An 18474-nucleotide genomic window follows, 5' to 3' on the forward strand; every position below is an offset into this window, starting at 1 on the left:
ATCGAACATAATGAATATGAAATCATAACCTGCACTTATCAATGGCAGACCAATGATAAAGTCCATATTCATGCATTCCAACTTCATCTACTACAAAGTGACCAAGGGATGCAACTTTCTAGGCATTTTCACTCTCTCAACCTTAATGTGTAGGAAAAAGCATGCAACATTGATGCTATATCTGTTCTCTTTAAAATATAAATGCTAACTCTTGTTGTTGCTTTTCATAGGCTTAAAGAAATTGCGGCAAATCAAGGCATCTTTGATACCATATTAAAGATGATGATATGCGACCACCACATTTACCCATTAAAGTCAGAGAGATCTTCCACATCAAAGATGTGTCTTACATGGTGGAAACTTTATCAATATATTATGATATTTTTTAAACAATCCTTATGAATAGTAGTATTGCTAAGTTTGGATGATCCTTATAGTTTTATATTGTCTAAGTTATTCATATGGTAACTTAAGTGGTATTTTGACTTAGATTGTAACTTAAGGGGTATTTTTCATTGTTTAGGTTATTTAGATGGTAGCTTAGGTGGTATTTTGACTCAAATATGTTAGTTCTTCTAGTTAGATCATGAACTCTTTCTAAGTTATTATATTAGAGTACCAAGTTTGAACAATCCTGATATATTTCCAATGTTTGAGTGTTTTTGATGCAAACTTGAGTGGTAACATTGAGTAAGTGATTTCGACAGAAAGCTAAGTGGTTTTGATGGAAGCCATTTTTTGAGCATGTATTTATTATAATAACTTAATGTAGTATAACTCTGGAGGATTTTAACATTTCTTTCTAGATCATTTTAACTAATATAGTCTAAATCTCGACGATTTTAACACTTTGTTCTTGTTGACCTTAACAAATATAGTCCAAATCTACTAAAGAGGAAATTGGGATTTTCCCAAATTTCCTAATATGGTGTTGAACCTTCAAGTCACAATCAGTTTATGGCTGGGTTATGGCTACAATTGGCAGTAGCATATTCCTCTTGATGTCTGGCACATAAAGGACATCGGGCAATTTCTTGGTATCACTATTTCTAGAAATAAAAGAAATGGTACATGTTCCCATGCTTGACATTTGGCATTATTCTCGACTGCTACCACGATAGACTCCCCCACAGGCTTGAGAGAGCTATACTAGCCCTTTTCACTAGTCATATGTTGAGATGCTCCACTATTGATGATCCATGAACCATCAAATGTTGAGGACTGTTCTACCTTTGCCAAGTTCTCATCGATTCCCACAAATACCTCCGATTTTTCTCTTTAACATTATCCTTAGACTCCTTCTTTAAAGGCCTCAAAGTGTAATTCTTCTCATCTTCTTCCTTTAGTCTACATAATTTTATCACATGACTAGGCTTGTTAGTAGAAACACTTTGCCTTTGATTTGTTCTTCTTCTTAGAAGCATTGGGATTACCGGTGCTCTTCCCCTTACCTTCCTTTGCATTTATCGACAATGCAATGTCACTATCATCTCTAGCTTTAAAGCGTGTCTCCTCCTCCACCAGCATTATGCTAACTCCTCAAATCTCAGAGGCAGGTGGCATACTTGTGTGTTTAGTGAGGTCAACCAACTATCATACATTCAGGGCGAAACTCTGATGCACATGTGTGCTAGTTTCCCATTGTTCTTGGTGATCTCCCCACCACTACCATATGATCTTGCAGATTCTTTATACACAATATGAACTACTCTGCTGCTTCTCCTTTAGAATGCTTTTCTGCTATAAGACAATTCTTAAGGTTTTTGTATCCTTGTTTGATTGCTCATTTCACACTAGTTCTTAAGAACTTACCATGCTTCTGAAGTGGTAGTATGGTGAATCAAAATCATCCTCACTGAATCAGTGACATTGGTGTGATGACGGCACATAATGTGTTTGCATTCCTTCACCTCCATGCCAAAGTGAGAGCATGATCTGGCGGTATGGTTTGTAGTGGATCTAGTGGATCCAAAGTAGGACCTAGCTTTGCATCAACCCTTGTCGCAGTTTCTTCTCACAACTTATATGGATCAAGAATGGATTTATTCTCGAATGTTCAGAGAGTGTAAATTTGTCCCATCCAACTTTCTATCACCAAACCCTGTAGGATGGGCAAAGAAAAACTTTTGCCCAAGTTTTCTTTTTTGAGATGTTGTTTTTATTAAGTTTGACCTTAATACAAGATGAAAGTTTAGAAGCAAGCTAAAATTTTCACATCGTGCCAAGGATATGCCCTTCTAACTATTAGATTGATCGTACCATCCATATTTAAGGGTTAGCCTAAGGGTGAATATGCACCCATAAAGGTCTCCTAACCTTTGGAGGTTCACCATGTGGCCACAACTCGTAGCCAGGACTGTAGGTCACCCACCATTGCGCATACCTTTCCCTCCTCAACTCCACTCTAGATGCCCTCGTGAAGGTCAATAATGCAACATTTCTTTCTCTCACACTATCTTAATTATTTAATGACCCCCCAAAAGAGAAATTCGATTCAATCGCCTATTTGGATATATATATTCGGAAAAAATTATTTGATACGTATATTCAGACAAAAATATTTGATATGTATTAATTAAATGTCATTGAAGTGGCATTTAATTAATACAACTTTAGAAAATGTGTTTTCCCCCACACCTCCCTCCCTCTCCAACTTCTCTCTCTTCCTCCTTGTACTCATTGAGTGAGAGAATTGTGGACCTTAAATAGAAAGGATATGGGTGAATGCATGCAAATAGAAACGATATGCTAGGTCATCATTTTATTGCAGGATTGTAAATAAAAAGCATATGGGTGAGCCCACGAGTAGATGGGTTGGTAGAACAGTTGGGTTCCATTACGAGAACCTAGGTTCGATGCCATCAGGCTGCGCGACGTGGGTATGTGTCGTGAGCTGGTATATATATATATATATATGTATATATGTATATCTTCCCACAAACAAAGAAAGCATATGGGTGTGTATGCAAATAGAAACAATATGGGGGGTCATCATTTTATTGCCTTAAATAGAGAGGATATGGAGGTCATCATTTCATTTTAGATACTAAAATAAAACCTTAGAAAAACACTCTTATTCTTAAAAATCTGGCATAATATATTTAATGAAAATATAAAAAATATTTTGGTGCCAATCTATACAGGATTAACCACAACCCCACCTCCCTCCACGTGGGCAAAGGAGGTGGGACTATTTCAAAATAACCACTCCTCCTGCAAGCGTGAGGAGGAGCCAAATCTCACATCTTCCAATGCAATTTTGAATTTGAATCTAAGAAGATCTCATCTCACATTTTTTAATGAAATCTTTGTATACATGCTTACATACCTATAGATACACACACTTATATATATTATGTATGTATGTGTATCTATAGGTATGTAAGCATGTATATATAAATAGTGTGCATGTGCATGTGTGTGTGTGTGAGAGAGAGAGAGAGAAAGAGAGAGAGAGAGAGAGATTACATGTAAGATGCATTTATTTGAGAGTGAGCACACCTCACCACTCATCCCTACCATTAAAATTTAATCTAAAATTTAATTAATTAAAATTATATATATGTGTGTAAATCTATTTAAGTGTGTGTGTGTGTGTGTGTGAGAGAGAGAGAGAGAGAGAGAGAGAGAGAGAGTTTCTATGTGAGAGAGTGTGCGTAAAGAGAGAGAGAGAGAGAGAGAGTGTGTGTGTGTGCATGAGAGAGAGAGAGAGAGGTTGAGAATTTCTATGTAGGAGATAGTTTGTGTGGGAGGAGATAGTGTGTGTTTTCATTAGTGTATGTGCGGTGTGTACGTGTGTGTGTGTGAGAGAGAGAGAGAAAGAGAGAGAGAGAGGCGACAGATAATTTCTACGTAGGAGAGTTTGTGTGGGAGGAGAGAGTGTGCGTTTAGATTAGTGTATGTGCGGTGTGTACATGTATGTGTGTGTGTGTGTGAGAGAGAGAGAGAGAGAGAGAGAGAGAGAGAGAGAGAGAGTATATGCATGCATGTGCGTACATCTGCATCTATGTGTAGAATGTGCTTGAGAGAGAGAGTGAGATGGGGAAGACCTGGAGAGAGAGAGAGATGTAATGAGGGAGGGTGAAAAGAGAGAGAAAGAGAGTGAGAGATAGAGAATAAAAAGTATCTTTTAATAAAATATAAATTAAATAGAAAACATATATGTATATGTGTGTATACATGTGTGTGTGTGTGTGTGTTTATATATATATATATATATATATATATATATATATATATATATATATGTTTGTGTGTGTGTGTGTGTTTAGATGTGTGTATGATATATCTATCTATATATTTAAAAGTGACCACAACTTATCACCCATCTTCGCACATTAAAATTTAATCAAAATCAATTAAATTATGTCGATGTTTGTATTTATATTTTTAAATACATGTATATATGTATAAGTATATGTGTATATGTATAGGTTTATGTATCTAAAACATAATATTGTATATACTATATATTTACATATGTGTATATGTGCGTGAGAGAGAGAGAGAGAGAGAGAGAGAGAGAGTGTGTGTGTGAGTCAGAGAGAGAGAGATTGAAAGAGAGAGAGAGAGAGAGAGAGAGCGCTTCTATGTGTGGGAGAGTGTAAGAAGAGAGAGGGAGTGTGTGCATGTGTGTGTGTGTGTGAGAGAGAGAGAGAGAGAGAGAGAGAGCAGGTGTGTATATGTGTGCATGTGAGAGAGAGAGAGAGAGAGAGAGAGAGAGCAGGTGTGTATATGTGTGTGCATGTGAGGTGTATATGTGTGTGCATGTGAGAGAGAGAGAGAGAGAGAGTTTCAACATTTGAGAGTGTGTGTAAGTGACAGAGAGAGGGAGAGGGTCATGTGCATGTGCATATGCATGTGTGTGTGTGAGAGAGAGAGAGATGGTTGTAGAAAGGGAATAGTTCTTTTCTGGAACCTTCGTCGGCCCGCAGCAATGCGTGGGTGCAATACTAGTATATATTATTTTGGAGAATGCGAACACAAAAGTGCTGCGCCCAAGTGTGCAAGCCTTCGCACTCTATTTTAATGGGCGCCGTGCTGTAGTTTTAGCAGAGAGAGGGACTATGGAAGACATCGAGGACATGGCGTTAGAGAGTCATACGGGGCTGCACTTGCCGTTGCCCACAGTCCTCCCGAAACCCCGCACTCGCTCCATCAAGCCCCTCGACACCGCTAAGGAAAATCTAACGTCCACCCTCGTGCCCGGCGTCCAGGTCTCGGCCTCTGAATTCTTTTATCATGCTACGTAGGGATTTTTTTATTTTCCTTTTTTTTTTTCTGTGACCTTGCCTTCTCGTGTAGACAATCTACTTGAAAACTTTCGGATGCGCACATAACCAGGTCAGTCCATCAGTCTCATTACTTAAAGAGCATCTCCCTGGTGTGATTTGTGCCCAAGAGTGCAGTGTTACTGATATGTTTAACTTTAACTCCAACTGTTTTTAGCTGGATTCGTAAACTGCATGGTTAGTTTCAAGGCCAGACTTAATATCCTTACGCACAAACATACTACCACACTTATATGAGTGGGTTCACACAGAGAAGACCTTGATTCCCAACAATCCTCCCAAGAAATTACCTCATCCTATGTCAAGTGCTTAGTTTCTCATGCGAGATATGGGGTCCCAAGGATAGAGTACACACAGGATCAGGTCACTCACATTCACAACACACAACTCACATCTGAACAATAAACAACACATAAATGAAGAGAACACAACACATTTTTTTCGCACAAACATGGAAACACACTTTTGTGCTTTGTAGCACCACATTTTATCATCATCCCCCTTGATACCAACTTGGCCTACTCATTTGGTGGCTCAGAGGTTGAATCATTACATAGAATTGCTCCTGAAAAATTAGGGTTTCTTGAATCTAATGCTATAGGAGGTTGTAGTAGCAACTCTCCAATGCTTGAGATATGCTCTCAATCTTGAATAATGTTGGGGGATATGAGATTAATGCTTCAATTAAGCATGATTTTGCAAAAAATTGAAAAAGCTCCAATTTTTGTTTTTTGTATCTTTTTGATTGATGCAAGTACTGTGTTGATCCCTTTGATGTGTTTGTTGGTTGAGGCAAATCTGTAGAGATGGGCTGATGTAGAGATAGTCGTGGAGCTCTTCACAAAGCAGAGGTTCTCATTGGAGATGGCGGCAACTCAATGGATGGCAACAGCGCTCAACAGCAACAATGAGTCGATACAACATCAGTTGACGACCAGCGTGGTGCAGCTGTATGGAGCAAAGGGCGGCAACGTGCATGTGGCCTTTTGTAAGTAAGGTATAAGGCTTATACCTTATAAGATTTATTAAAACCTTTCTACACTATTCAACGATGGCTCGACGCCTTGTTGATAGGATACATGGACACAGTGTGGTGAAGGTAGCTACGACATCGGCTACATCAACAGTGGCAACAGCCTGGAGTGATGGTGGCGGACTGTGCACTTGGAGGATTAACGTAGTAGTTTGATGCTATTGGAATGAGAAAGCACATAGTCGTGGACAATGGTGTTGATGTGGAGGTAGGAGAAACCCTATAATGCTCTGATACGAATTAATGGAGTAGTTCATAGCTAGGGTTGTAGGCATAGCGAGGCTATGGGGGGCTAGAATTGAAACATCATCATGGCATTTGATTAACATAGATAACCAAGAGAGAGAGAGAGTTAGACAATGCTAGAGAGAGTGTAAAGTACACGACTCAAATGATGTAACATTAGAGTACATGTACCTTTATAGGTTACAAAGGTTCTCTTCTGACATCATTGCTTATGTCACACACATACAATATCTTGATATTATGCATGCTCCTCTAAGAGGTGGTTCACAGACAAACACACAAGCATTTAAGTGAGTGTTTACTCCTTGTTAGACGATGTTCACATACATGCATTACCACATATTTATCCAGTCTTGGAAGCCTTTTAACACTCAAGACCAAGCTTAATAGCCTTACACACAAACATACTACTATACCACTAGATGATCTAAGATCTAGGATGAAGCTTTGCATTTGTCTTGAAGCTATTATTATACCCTCTGGTTGTTGCAAATGTAGATAAATAACACACCACCTGGGGATGTTATGGCCTTGATGAGAATTCTTGTGTTGAGATGGAGTTGAAAATTTCAAGTTATGTGACTAGATCCTCATGCAGTCAACATTGCACTTCAGTTTTTGTTAAGTGTGGAAAATAACGTGAACTCTTTATTGGCATTTATCTTCGTTTTGAGAATGCCCTTGATAGAACCCTTTCAAAAGTGTCATGTGCAAGACATGTGCAGGCTGATCCCAGGGCTATTCCTTGTAGGGCAATAGATAAAGAACCAGACCAGAAAACAGATTTGGAGCTTGTGTTTGGGGCAGGAGAACCTTGTGGAAAAGGGCAGGAGGTTGTTGGCCAGGTTTTGATGGAGTTTCTTTTGTCGATTGTAATAAATATGTGAATATTTGTCCTGGAGTTGGCCGACCGCTCAAGTCGGCCAGTCCATGAAGGCAATCCAGCCCTATAAAAGAGGCATTGTGGTCGGCCGGTCCATGAAGGCAATCTAGCCCTATAAAAGAGGCACTGTGGTCGGCCGGGTAGGTCCATGAAGGCAATCCAGCCCTATCAAAGGGGCACACTTGCTCATTGTTGGGCATTCAGTTCCTTCCTTGGGATTGAATTCTAGAATAGGAATTAGATTAGGGTTTCTACCTTTTCATGAAGGCAGTCCAAGGTTGCAATATTGTACTTCCTTTTTGTACATTATGAATATACTGAATACTCAGCTATCTCTTTCTCTTTTCTCTATCTTTTGCTTGCGTTTTGCATCAGCATGTTCTTGGATGGTGTTTAGGGCTGAAAGAAGACTCCCAAAGCTTCCACATGTGACATTGATATCAGAGCATCAAGCTCAGCAAGCTAAACACTGATTTAGTCCAAGATGAAGGTGCACAATCCAAGGAAAGGAACACAAGACATGGAAGAAGTTCCTAGGAGGTTGGCTGGTGGTGTTCCACAAGACCGAAGGGAATGGCAGTCCTGTGAGTTAGGTGCCACTTGGGGCACACCAGGAAAGGCTTTCAGGCAACGATTCCAAGGGAGAATGATCCTCCAAGGGGTGGAGTGAGGGAGCTAGAATCAATACTTAGGAAACGAAGACCAGAGAGAGTGTTTAGCGACAGGGCATGAAGGGAAAGGGGATAGGATGGAATAGATGCACAGATCTTCATCAAAGTTGGATTAGAGCCGGGTTTTCAGTGAAAAGGTTGCTAGGAAGGGAAGGATGACAAGTTTGGGACTTCGGGAATGGACAATGGGATGATGATAGTCGTCCATGAACAGAGATTGGAATCCCGTCATCAAGATTACCATTCAACTTTCTGTTGTAATACGCTATTGGTTTGCCTTCTTGTTGCAAAAATGCTCCTATGGTGAGATTATTGGCATCGGTGATTACCTCAAAAGGGTCATCCCATGATGCGAGTTTAAGAAATGGTGCTTTGGAAGCTGCCTTTTGCAAAGCCTTACCTGTGACTGAAACTTTCTGTCTTCTAGTCTTCACTCTCTTGAGCAAATTTGTCAATGGTGTTGCAAGGTTAGAAAACCGATCCATATGCGAGCTATATGCTTGACACAAGCCCATGAAGGAATGTATTGTCACGTGCATCCTGCACTTGGATGCCGCGTAGACATATCTGTACAAGAAGGTGCAGGACTTGGGGTGGAAAACTGGTCCCATGTGAGCCCAGTCCGGGACGAGTCAGCCAAGGTTCCACTCCATTCGTCCGAGGTCAAGTGTGCATTGTCCTGCACATGCATCCAAGGTCAGGTGTGCATTGCCCTGCACATGAAACAGTGCCAATCCGCACTGTGAGTCTCCCTCTAGAATGATGTCAGTTGCTTTGTGTGTTTGGTCTGTGGCCAGATGCCAGACAGTTGTGTAGGTCATGTAGAAGGGGGAATCCGTTAGGTCTACTCCAGAAAGGGGTATTGTACCCCATGTTTGGGCAGGGGGGTAGGCCTTAGGCCACCCCAAGGGGCCCATGGCCCTTGCCCACCAGCCTAGGAGCGGTTGGGCAGGCTGTCGGCCAGCCCAAGAGGGCTTGGTCAGGCAGCCGACATGCCTTGGGCCAGTCCAGCCAGTCGGCTAGCCCATAGGGCAGCCAGAGCCCAGAAGGCTGCACAGCAGCCTGCGTAAGTGGCTAGGCAGTACTAGTGTGAACATGCATGTTTTATTAGCATTAAATGCTACTTTAAACAGGTCGTGGGGCTTATTTCAGCAAACTGACCTGGATAAAACCAGCCGACCAGCCAAGGGAGAAGCTAACGCAAGGGTGAAGGATTGAAGGTCAAGGGCAGAGATCTATCTCAACCAAGAAGGTTCAGGTTTAGTCTTTTATTTCAGATTTGCATCATTCTAATAAAAGCAAATACACTGTCCGTGGTGGGGGCCCTACATAGGGTATTCGGGACCCAATATTGTGTCTTCACCCTCTCTCTCTCTCTCTCTCTCTCTCTCTCTCTCTTTTCTACACATCTATATTCAGTTTTGTGCGTTATTCTTGTTGTGAAAAGTGTTGATTTCTGAGCATTGAAGTTACCGATCTCCCCTGAAGCTTTTGCATGCTACAGTGGTATCAGAGCCTACTTCAAGTGTAAAGATTCAGCAAGAAACCAAAAATTTTTTCTCGCTCGTGTGGTTGGTTTTCAGACTCCGTTGGACCACCCCTTTCGGAGTGACTCCCGTCCCTCGAAGGACGCTTGGTTTTCAGCCTCCGGAAGCCTCCGGAAGTCTCCCACACATTGTGGATGGTCAGATTGCGCTTCGGAAAGGAGGTGCATTTTCCTGCTATGGCGCGCTTCGACGACGAGAGAGACCAAGAACCTTGGGACCAAAGTGCACCAGGCAGTCCAGGCATGAGTGTAAAAGAGATGTTCCAATAGATGATGCGAGCAATCGTAGACCAGAGTACCAAGTTGGAAGAGCAGAAGGCGCAGATACTGGCTCTGGAAGAGCACACCCGTTCTCTAGCTCTGCGTTTTCCGTCTCCTCCTCCCTCTCCTTCCGTTTCCTGGATTCCAGATCCTCTACACAGGGACCCTCTCGAAGGGTCACGACCGCAGCCGAGATTGATGCTTGAGTTGTAGATGCGTGCATTGGAGATCCAACAACATGAAGACGAAGCCATGCGACGTGTGGAACATGAGCGATACGTTGCGGCTTTGGACACAAGACTGCCACTAGCGGCTTCCTCAAATCATTTTCCCAAGAAAATGAATTTCAGTAAGTATAATGGTAAACTCGATCCCACAACTCTTTATTTATGGTTGCATCAATTTGAAGCTTACTTTGCCGCAATTAGAAAAAATGATACTGGTAGGATGATCTTAGCTAGTTGGTACTTGGAAGGTCAGGCCATTCCTTGGTGGACCCAGTGGGCTCATGCCCACACCAGATTAGGTATGGTAGCTTATGTTTGGGACGAGTTTGTCCGCGACCTTAAGCAGCAATTTCTACCGCCCCAGTACTTTGAGCGACTCGAAGACGAGTTTAGGGGAGTGTGTCAGAACGCGCAACCAGTTCTTCAGTTTGTCAGTAAAATTTCGAACTTATGTTTGCAGTTAGGCTTATCTGATACGGACAAGCAAGGGCACTTCCTATATGGCCTTGACACGCAAATCCAGTGGGAGGTGCGTATGTTTAGGCTACCCACCTTGGAAGACGCACTCTCGCTTGCGCAAAGTGCTGAAATGAAGCACAATCAAGACTTCCCAGTCGGCTACTCCCAAGGCTTCCACCTCGGGGGGGGGGGGGGGGGGGGGGGGGGGGGGGCAAAGGCCAGAACCAGATGGGGTCTTCCCCAGGACAAAGCATGGGAGCCTTTGGCTCCAAGAACTCGACCAATGCGCCCAAGCTTACTCCAGACCAAAAAGCGGAGGCAGGCAAACCGGTGGCAATTTGAGTGTTGACGAGATTGCTCAGTAGGTGTTGTTAGCGGTCATCTCCTGTCTGTACATATACACCAGGGCCTCTGTTGTGGGTGTGCCCGTCCGGATTAGGTGTTTTCTCATTTTTTCCCACTCTCCATATTTTTTTTCCATTTTTTTCCTATTTTTCCTTGGTGTGGGAGGTTGCCCTGGGCTGGCAGGATGGTCAAGATGCTGGCCGACTACTGGCTGCTGGCTGACTGGAGCAGGCCGACTCCACACGCTGTCCATTTGGGGCTGGCCGACTGGAGCAGGTGCTGGTCGGGTGACTTCAACAGGCTGTCGGCTGTCTCTTCTACAGGCCGACTGCAGATATGGGGCCATATAAAATGGCCCCATGGTCCCCCACTTCTTTGTATCTTGTTTTCGGGATTTTATCTTGTATATATAGCAGAGTTACACGCCTCTCTCTCTCCCTCTCCATTGCTGTGTTTTTCTGCAGTGCACTTGCTCGTGTTCTTAGATTTTGTCATCATCTCCGCTACATATTCTGATATGGTATCAGAGCTCTAGGCTCTTGAGAGATCTTGGGAATTGTGTGAGCAAGAGGGGGATTGTTGTGTTGTTGATTGGTGGGCTGTTTTGGATTGTTTGGGAAGAGGAGAAGCAAGAGGAAGGCGGGCTGATTTGCTGGACAGCCACTTGCAGGTTTAAGTTCTTTGTTCCCACCCACCCACCCTTTTCAGTTACATCCCCGCAATGGCAGATTTACTTGAGATGGCTGAGAGACATGTGAAGATCCTGACACTCCCCACGTTCCCAGTGGACCATCAGTTGGACGGGAATAACTATGGCATCTGAAAGGTAATGATGGAATCTGTTCTGGAGTCTTATGACCTTGCTGATTTTATTGTTGTTGGGGTTCCATGGCCGAAGGTAGAGGAAGGGGAGTTACCTTCGATTTCAGGACAAATTTAAAAAAAAAATTGGGCATGTTGCTTTGCTTGCAATTTGGGGGTTTTCGAAATTGAGGTCAAAATCAGCAAATTGAACCTCTTTCAGTTGCAGAAATTTGGGGCTTTTGTGAAAATTGGCCAATCAGATGCACAATGAAGCGATTGGAGTGCATAAAAATTGGGGATTTTCAGATTGGAGCATGTAATTGGACATTACAGCTGTGATTTGTCGCGTATGTATACACATTGTGTGTAATTGGACAATTTGGTGCAGGTTTATACTTGCTTTGGTTTGCAGGCATACATTTGCACAGGACATTTGGTTGCCTGGCAGTGCACATTGGTGCTTGGTTTGTTTGCAGGTATATTTTGTTGACATGGCATAGAATGCTACAGATGTATTTGGTGTGCTCACCCAGGAGGACAAGTTGGATGGATCTAACTACTCCCTCTGGAGTTTCATGATCCGTAGTTTGCTGGTAGCCAAAGGGCTTTGGGGCATCGTGTGTGGTGATGACACACACCCACTTACCATACAGCCAGCCACGCCTCAAAGGGGAGGTGCTCAAAGAGCTCCTGATGTAGAACCTGCTCCCACACAAGAGCAGAAGAGATGGGACTCTAGAGATGCACAGGCCATGTCATTGATAGCCCTTTCAGTGAAAAGGACTATTATTTCGCACATTCGTTCTTGCAAGACATCGAAGCTTGCATGGGACACATTGGAAGCAATGTATCAGGTACGCAACGAGGCAAGAGTTGCCTACTTGAAGAGGCAATTGGATCTTCTTTCTATGGATGAGGGTGACTCCATGGCAAAAGTGAAAGATTTGCAGGAACAATTGCTCAACATTGATGAGGTTATCCCAGACAGACAGATGGTCACCAACACTCTTCATTCTTTACCGGCTTCCTACTTGGGCTTTCACACCTCTCTCAACCTCTCAATGAGAGGAGGTGGTGATCCCGTCACTTTTGAAGAGCTCGTGGGTTTACTCTTGCAGGAAGAGCAAACAAGAGCAAACTTATCGAGCAACCGTGGTGGAGACAAGGCATTTACAGCCAAGGATAAAGGTAAAGCAAAGAGCTTTAGGCATGGGGGACAACAGTCTATCAAGGCTGGTCATGGACAGCCCTCTTCTGGTGGTGAAAAGTCTGACAAAGGGGATGCAAACAAGCCCAAAAAGAAGGGCAAATGTCATTACTGCCATAAGCCTGGGCACTACATCAGTGAATGTAGGAAGCGGATTGCAAGAGAGAAAAAAAAAGAAGCAGGCAATGCAGTAGCAGACTCTTGTGATGACAAAGCACAGCAATCAGCTAATGTAATCCAAGAAGAGTACACTTTTTTGGTCACATGCACTAGTGGCACATCAAGTGCTTCAAACACTGATATGTCTTGCATTGCATCTGACAGACAGAATGCATCATGGTATTTTTGATAGTGGTGCTTTGAGCCACATCACTTCATGCAAAGATGTATTTCAGCACTTGGTTTATGCTTCAAATGGCCGCACTGTATCATGTGTAGATCATACCACATATCCAGTAAAGGGAATTGGCAATGTCATACTTATTGCAGCCAATGGTGCCAATATTTGTATGAAAAATGTATTGTATATTCCAGGGATAAAGAAAAATCTACTATCCGTCTCAGCCATAAACGACCAAGGTTTAAAGGTTGAATTTGAAGACGGGAAGTGTTTGGTAAAAGACCCATCAAAGGGTTATGAAATAGTCACTTCTGGAACACGATACAAAGGCTTGTATAAGCTGGACAGCTATGCCAAGCGTACTTATGATGCAAATACAGTGGCTGCCCACACTCCTGCTATGCATGATGCAGAGCTATGGCATGCTCGTTTTGGGCATGTAAATTTTCAAAGTTTGATGCTTTTGTAGAAGCATCATATGGTTGATAATATGCAGCCTCTTGAGTCTCCACCAAGACATGTATGTGAGGGGGAAAGATGCAACGAAAACCATTCCCCAAAGATGGAGCTGTTAGAGTTGAAAGTAAATTACAGCTCATACATAGTGATGTATGTGGTCCAATGTGGACACCATCCATAGGGGGTCATCTTTACTTCGTCACATTCATTGATGACTACTCTAGGTTTGCTTGGGCTTACCCCTTGAAAGCGAAAGCAGATGTGTTTACATGCTTTCGACACTTTGTAGCAATGGCTGAAAATATGTGTGGATGTAAAGTCCAAACACTCCGCTCAGATAGAGGTGGAGAATACATGTCAAATGCATTCATGGATTATATGCTTCAAAAGGGCATCAAACACCAATGTACTGTGCCTTATACACCGCAGCAGAATGGTGTAGCTGAAAGGAAAAATAGATCTCTCATGGAGATGGCAAGATGCATGGTGAAAGCACAAAAGTTGCCTCACAAATTTTGGATGGAAGCTATAATGTGTGCAACTCGTGTGTTGAACAGGTGTCCAACAAAAGCTTTGAAAACCATAACACCATTTGAGGCTTGGTATAGCCGAAAGCCAACAGTGGACTATATGCGTACATTTGGGTGTTTGGCATATGCACATGTGCCAGATAACTCCGAACAAAGCTAGATGACAAAGCAATGAAATGCATTTTTGTCGGCTACAGCAATGAGAGCAAAGGATACCGTCTTTATAATCCAACTGCACGAAGGATTTTTGTAAGTAGAGATGTGGTATTTGCTGAAAATTCAGAACAGCCCATGGACAGCTTGTATAAAAGCAATGATACAGGCATACAGGACATGTTTGATGGACTTTTACCCATTGCAACTAGGGGGGATTCAGATCAGCCAGCCCCTACACAAGAAAATCCTCATGTAGAACATGTGGAACAACCAGCCATTCAGCCCCCTTCTATGGAAGAAGTGGAAGATCTTGTCAGGGAAGAGCAAACAGCCATAGACACAGCCAAGTTAGTGCCAAGAGAAAACTTTGCAAGAAAGCAAACTTGCAGCTCCACTCACAGGTAGAACAAGGGCTAGTTCCAGCCATGCTTTGAATATACATCGTGGAGAGTCTGCATTAGCAGTGGGTGGTCTCTTTGATTCAGAAGAGCCTTCTTCTTATGAAGAAGCACATGAGAATGAGCATTGGTTGCAAGCTATGCAAGCTGAAAGTTCTTCTATCATGAAGAACAATACATGGGATCTTGTGGAATTGCCTAAAGGCAAGCATGTCATTGGAACAAAGTGGGTGTACAAAGTCAAAAGAAAGTCTGATGGTACTATTGACAGGTACAAAGCAAGACTTGTGGCTAAAGGCTACTCCCAAAAAAAGGGAATAGATTATGAAGAGACTTTTGCTCCTACTTCGAGAATGACCACAATAAGATCAGTGATTGCATTGGCTGCACATAAAGGATGGATAGTGCATCAATTGGACATCAAAACTGCATTCTTAAATGGGGATTTACAGGAGGAAGTATATGTAAATCAGCCCATTGGTTTTGTAGTTCCTGGCGAGGAACATAAAGTATGCAGGTTACACAAAGCATTGTATGGGTTAAAGCAAGCTCCAAGAGCTTGGTATGATAAGATACATGCTCATCTAACCAGCCAAGGTTATGAGAATAGTCCAGCTGAAAGCACATTGTATGTGAAGAAAACCGATGCCGATATTCTCATAGTCATCTTGTACGTAGATGACATGCTCATTACAGGTACTAGCAAAGCACAAATTTCAGATTTCAAAGCTGATTTGAAAGCTGAATTTGATATGCTAGATTTGGGGCCTTTACACTACTATCTCGGCATACAGTTTATGCATACAGATGATGGCATTGTTATGCAGCAAACTACGTACATAAAAAGTTTGCTAAAAGGTTTCACATGGATGAATGTAAGCCCATTTCTACTCCGGTAGAACCAGGTGTACGGCTTACTATGCATGATATTGGAGAACCTTTTGAGGCCGGCATTTATAGCCAGGCAGTGGGATGCCTCATTTACTTGTGTAACATGAGGCCAGATATATCTTTTGGGGTGTCTTTGTTGAGCAAATTCATGCACAGCCCAGGCACAAAGCATTGGCAAGCAGTCAAACGCATTTTTCGTTATCTTAAGGGTACCCTGGATCTTGGTTTGTTCTATCCCGGGGGGGCAGCTTGCAGCTTTATGCATACAGTGATTCAGATTGGGCTGGTGATTATGATACTAGGCAATCCACCAGTGGGAATTTTTCTTGGCAGTTCATGCATATCTTGGTTGAGTAAAAAGCAACCCACTGTTGCCACATCTACTTGTGAAGCTGAGTACAGGGCAGTCTTCACAGCTACAGTAGATTGTGTATGGTTGAGGAGACTATTGGTTGATCTTTGTGAGTGTCAGCAGACACCCACCACCATTCTCACTGATAGCCAGAGTGCTATGGCCGTGGCACGAAATCCAGTATTTCATGCACGTACCAAGCACATTGAGATTCATTATCACTATGTCAGAGAGAGGCTACATGCAGGGGAGATCAGTTTATCTTACTGCCCTACACAGGATAATGTTGCAGATCTATTCACAAAGGCTTTACCTCGAGAAAAGTTTGAAGCTTTCCGCAAAGCTTTGGGCTTACTCTCATACAGAGAGTGATCTGCTACCTTGTACAGGTTCACACTTCCACTATAGGGGGGATTTGTAGGCATATGCTCACTTATGGTAGTGCTATGTGTGAACAAGGCTTAACCAAGGGCACTTTTTCCCATGTGGTTTTTCCCCTTGGACATCAAGTGTGAAAGGACACTCTTAGCATATAATATTTTGTACTTCTATATTATATGGATGTGGCACACATGCAAGGGTTGACTTGCATTTTGTGGATACCACACTTTTGGCTCTCTCTCTCTCTCTCTCTCTCTCTCATTTCTGTGTGTGAGCTTCTCTACCCTGCACCTAACCCTAATGTGCAGGTTTGTGTGTGTGAGTGTGTGAGTCCAACACCCAACACCAAGGTGGTACCAAACGTTATGTACTGCACAGATCCGTACGTACTGTACGTTGTTTGGTACGGAAGAAAATTTTAAGGTACGTAAAAATACGTACCATTGGTAAAAATATATAAAATCTCAGAAATTTCAGCCACCTACATAAAATTTCAGTCCATGTCCACATTGACATATAAAACTTTCGAAATAGAGACACAACAAGGTCACAAACCTACTAATTCAAAAGTGAGAAATTAGAATCACAAGTCGTCAATCATACTTAATAAGTTAATCGTACTTAATACTTAATACTTATTACTTAAGACAAGTCACATTGTCACAAGTGAGTCGTCCACAGATGGTGGGCTAAGTCTCTGAGAGAGAGAGAGAGAGAGAGAGAGAGAGAGAGAGAGAGAGAGAGAGAGAGAGAGTTATGTTGCTGCCTTGGGGCCTGGGCAAGGGTGGGTCGGGAAAAGCGGCCGGGCCAGCATATTGCCAGCCGTATTGGGCGCCAGTGGCGAACAGAGAGGGCGGCTACGCACAGAGGCGTGAAGCGAACAGGGGCGGTGAGGGCAGAGGCAAACTGAGGCGGCGGTGAGCAAGGGGCGGCCCAGGGAGAAGGCGGCGGCGAGAGTAGCGAACAGAGAGAGTGCGGCTGTAGAGGAGAGAGCATGGCGGCTGGCCCTTACCGGAAGGTTGAGGTCATACGGCCTCCAGAGTCCAGACACAAGACGCAGAGACAAGACGCAAGCACGCCCAAAAAAAAAAAAAACCCCGTACGCATCGATCCGTACGTACGGATCCCCGTACGGTACGGATGTACGGTACGGATTGGATCCGTACGTACGTTTTGATCCTACCTTGCCCAACACTTCTCTCTTTCTCTTCCCCTTATCCAAAGGGGCAGCCCTCTCTGGATGGGCTTCATCGTCAACCAAAGATGTTTCACGAAACACGGTGGCATGTGCATTATGAATCTGTGGCCCAGATGCATGTGACCTCTCCAAATGTTGCAATGTCTCACCGTGATACAACTCAATGGGCAAAGTCTTTCGGCTTGCATGCCGACCACTCTCTCCATGATAAACATCCTTTGAATCCACAAGGCCATCATGTCGCCCACTAGCTCCAACATGCACATACTTGTTTCCTCATGTACCATGAGGAGTAGATGCATGGCGAGAAGTGATTGATACCTCTTCCTTGTGTATAAAAGACCTCAGCCGTTGAGATGCTGGGTCTCCTTGCTTCAAGCGAGGCGGATTCTTGAATACTAACTCCCCATCCTCTCCTTCTTTGAGATCACCCTTTCGGATGAGATAGGAGAGTGCTAACTCCCTTGGCTTCTTGCCCACTTCACGAGCCATAGACTCAAAGGTCATGTCCACCATAGCATCAACTTTCCTTGCTTCAATGACACTTTGTCCATGGGGATCTTCATGCAAGAATTTCAGCTCTTTCTTCTTTGCCTGCAAAAGCTTCTTCATGTGCTTTAATTCAGCACTCAATGCATTTGGCTCATTCTCTTGCACAAGCTCTTTTCCACGGGATGGCTGTCCCATGAATGCACTGTCATAAACTGTCTCAAGAGGCTTGTGCCTTCCATGCAATACATTAGAATCACAAGAAGCACTAGACTAGCCTCTTGAATTTGGCACTTCCAAAGGGTTG

At 43.2% G+C, this 18474-nt stretch overlaps 1 protein-coding gene across 3 annotated transcripts in view; it reads left to right on the forward strand.

The window, feature by feature from the left end:
• The first annotated feature begins 4996 nt into the window (after positions 1–4996).
• The window catches only part of LOC147624206 (uncharacterized), a 39174-nt gene continuing 25696 nt past the window's right edge, over positions 4997–18474 (forward strand). The window contains exons 1-2 of one of the 3 annotated variants that reach the window (XM_086819155.1): positions 4997–5216; positions 5305–5343. In XM_086819155.1, coding sequence (XP_086675281.1) covers positions 5067–5216; positions 5305–5343 — 189 coding nt within the window. In that variant the 5' untranslated portion in view covers positions 4997–5066. Of the gene's footprint in view, positions 5217–5304; positions 5344–6228; positions 6289–18474 lie in introns of those variants that run through there. The other 2 variants (XM_086819157.1, XM_086819156.1) reach the window with 2 other exon arrangements.

The sequence above is a fragment of the Cibotium barometz genome, chromosome 25 (genome assembly GCF_041138505.1).
Source record: "Cibotium barometz isolate CiBa-2024 chromosome 25, ASM4113850v1, whole genome shotgun sequence".
Lineage (NCBI taxonomy): Eukaryota > Viridiplantae > Streptophyta > Polypodiopsida > Cyatheales > Cibotiaceae > Cibotium > Cibotium barometz.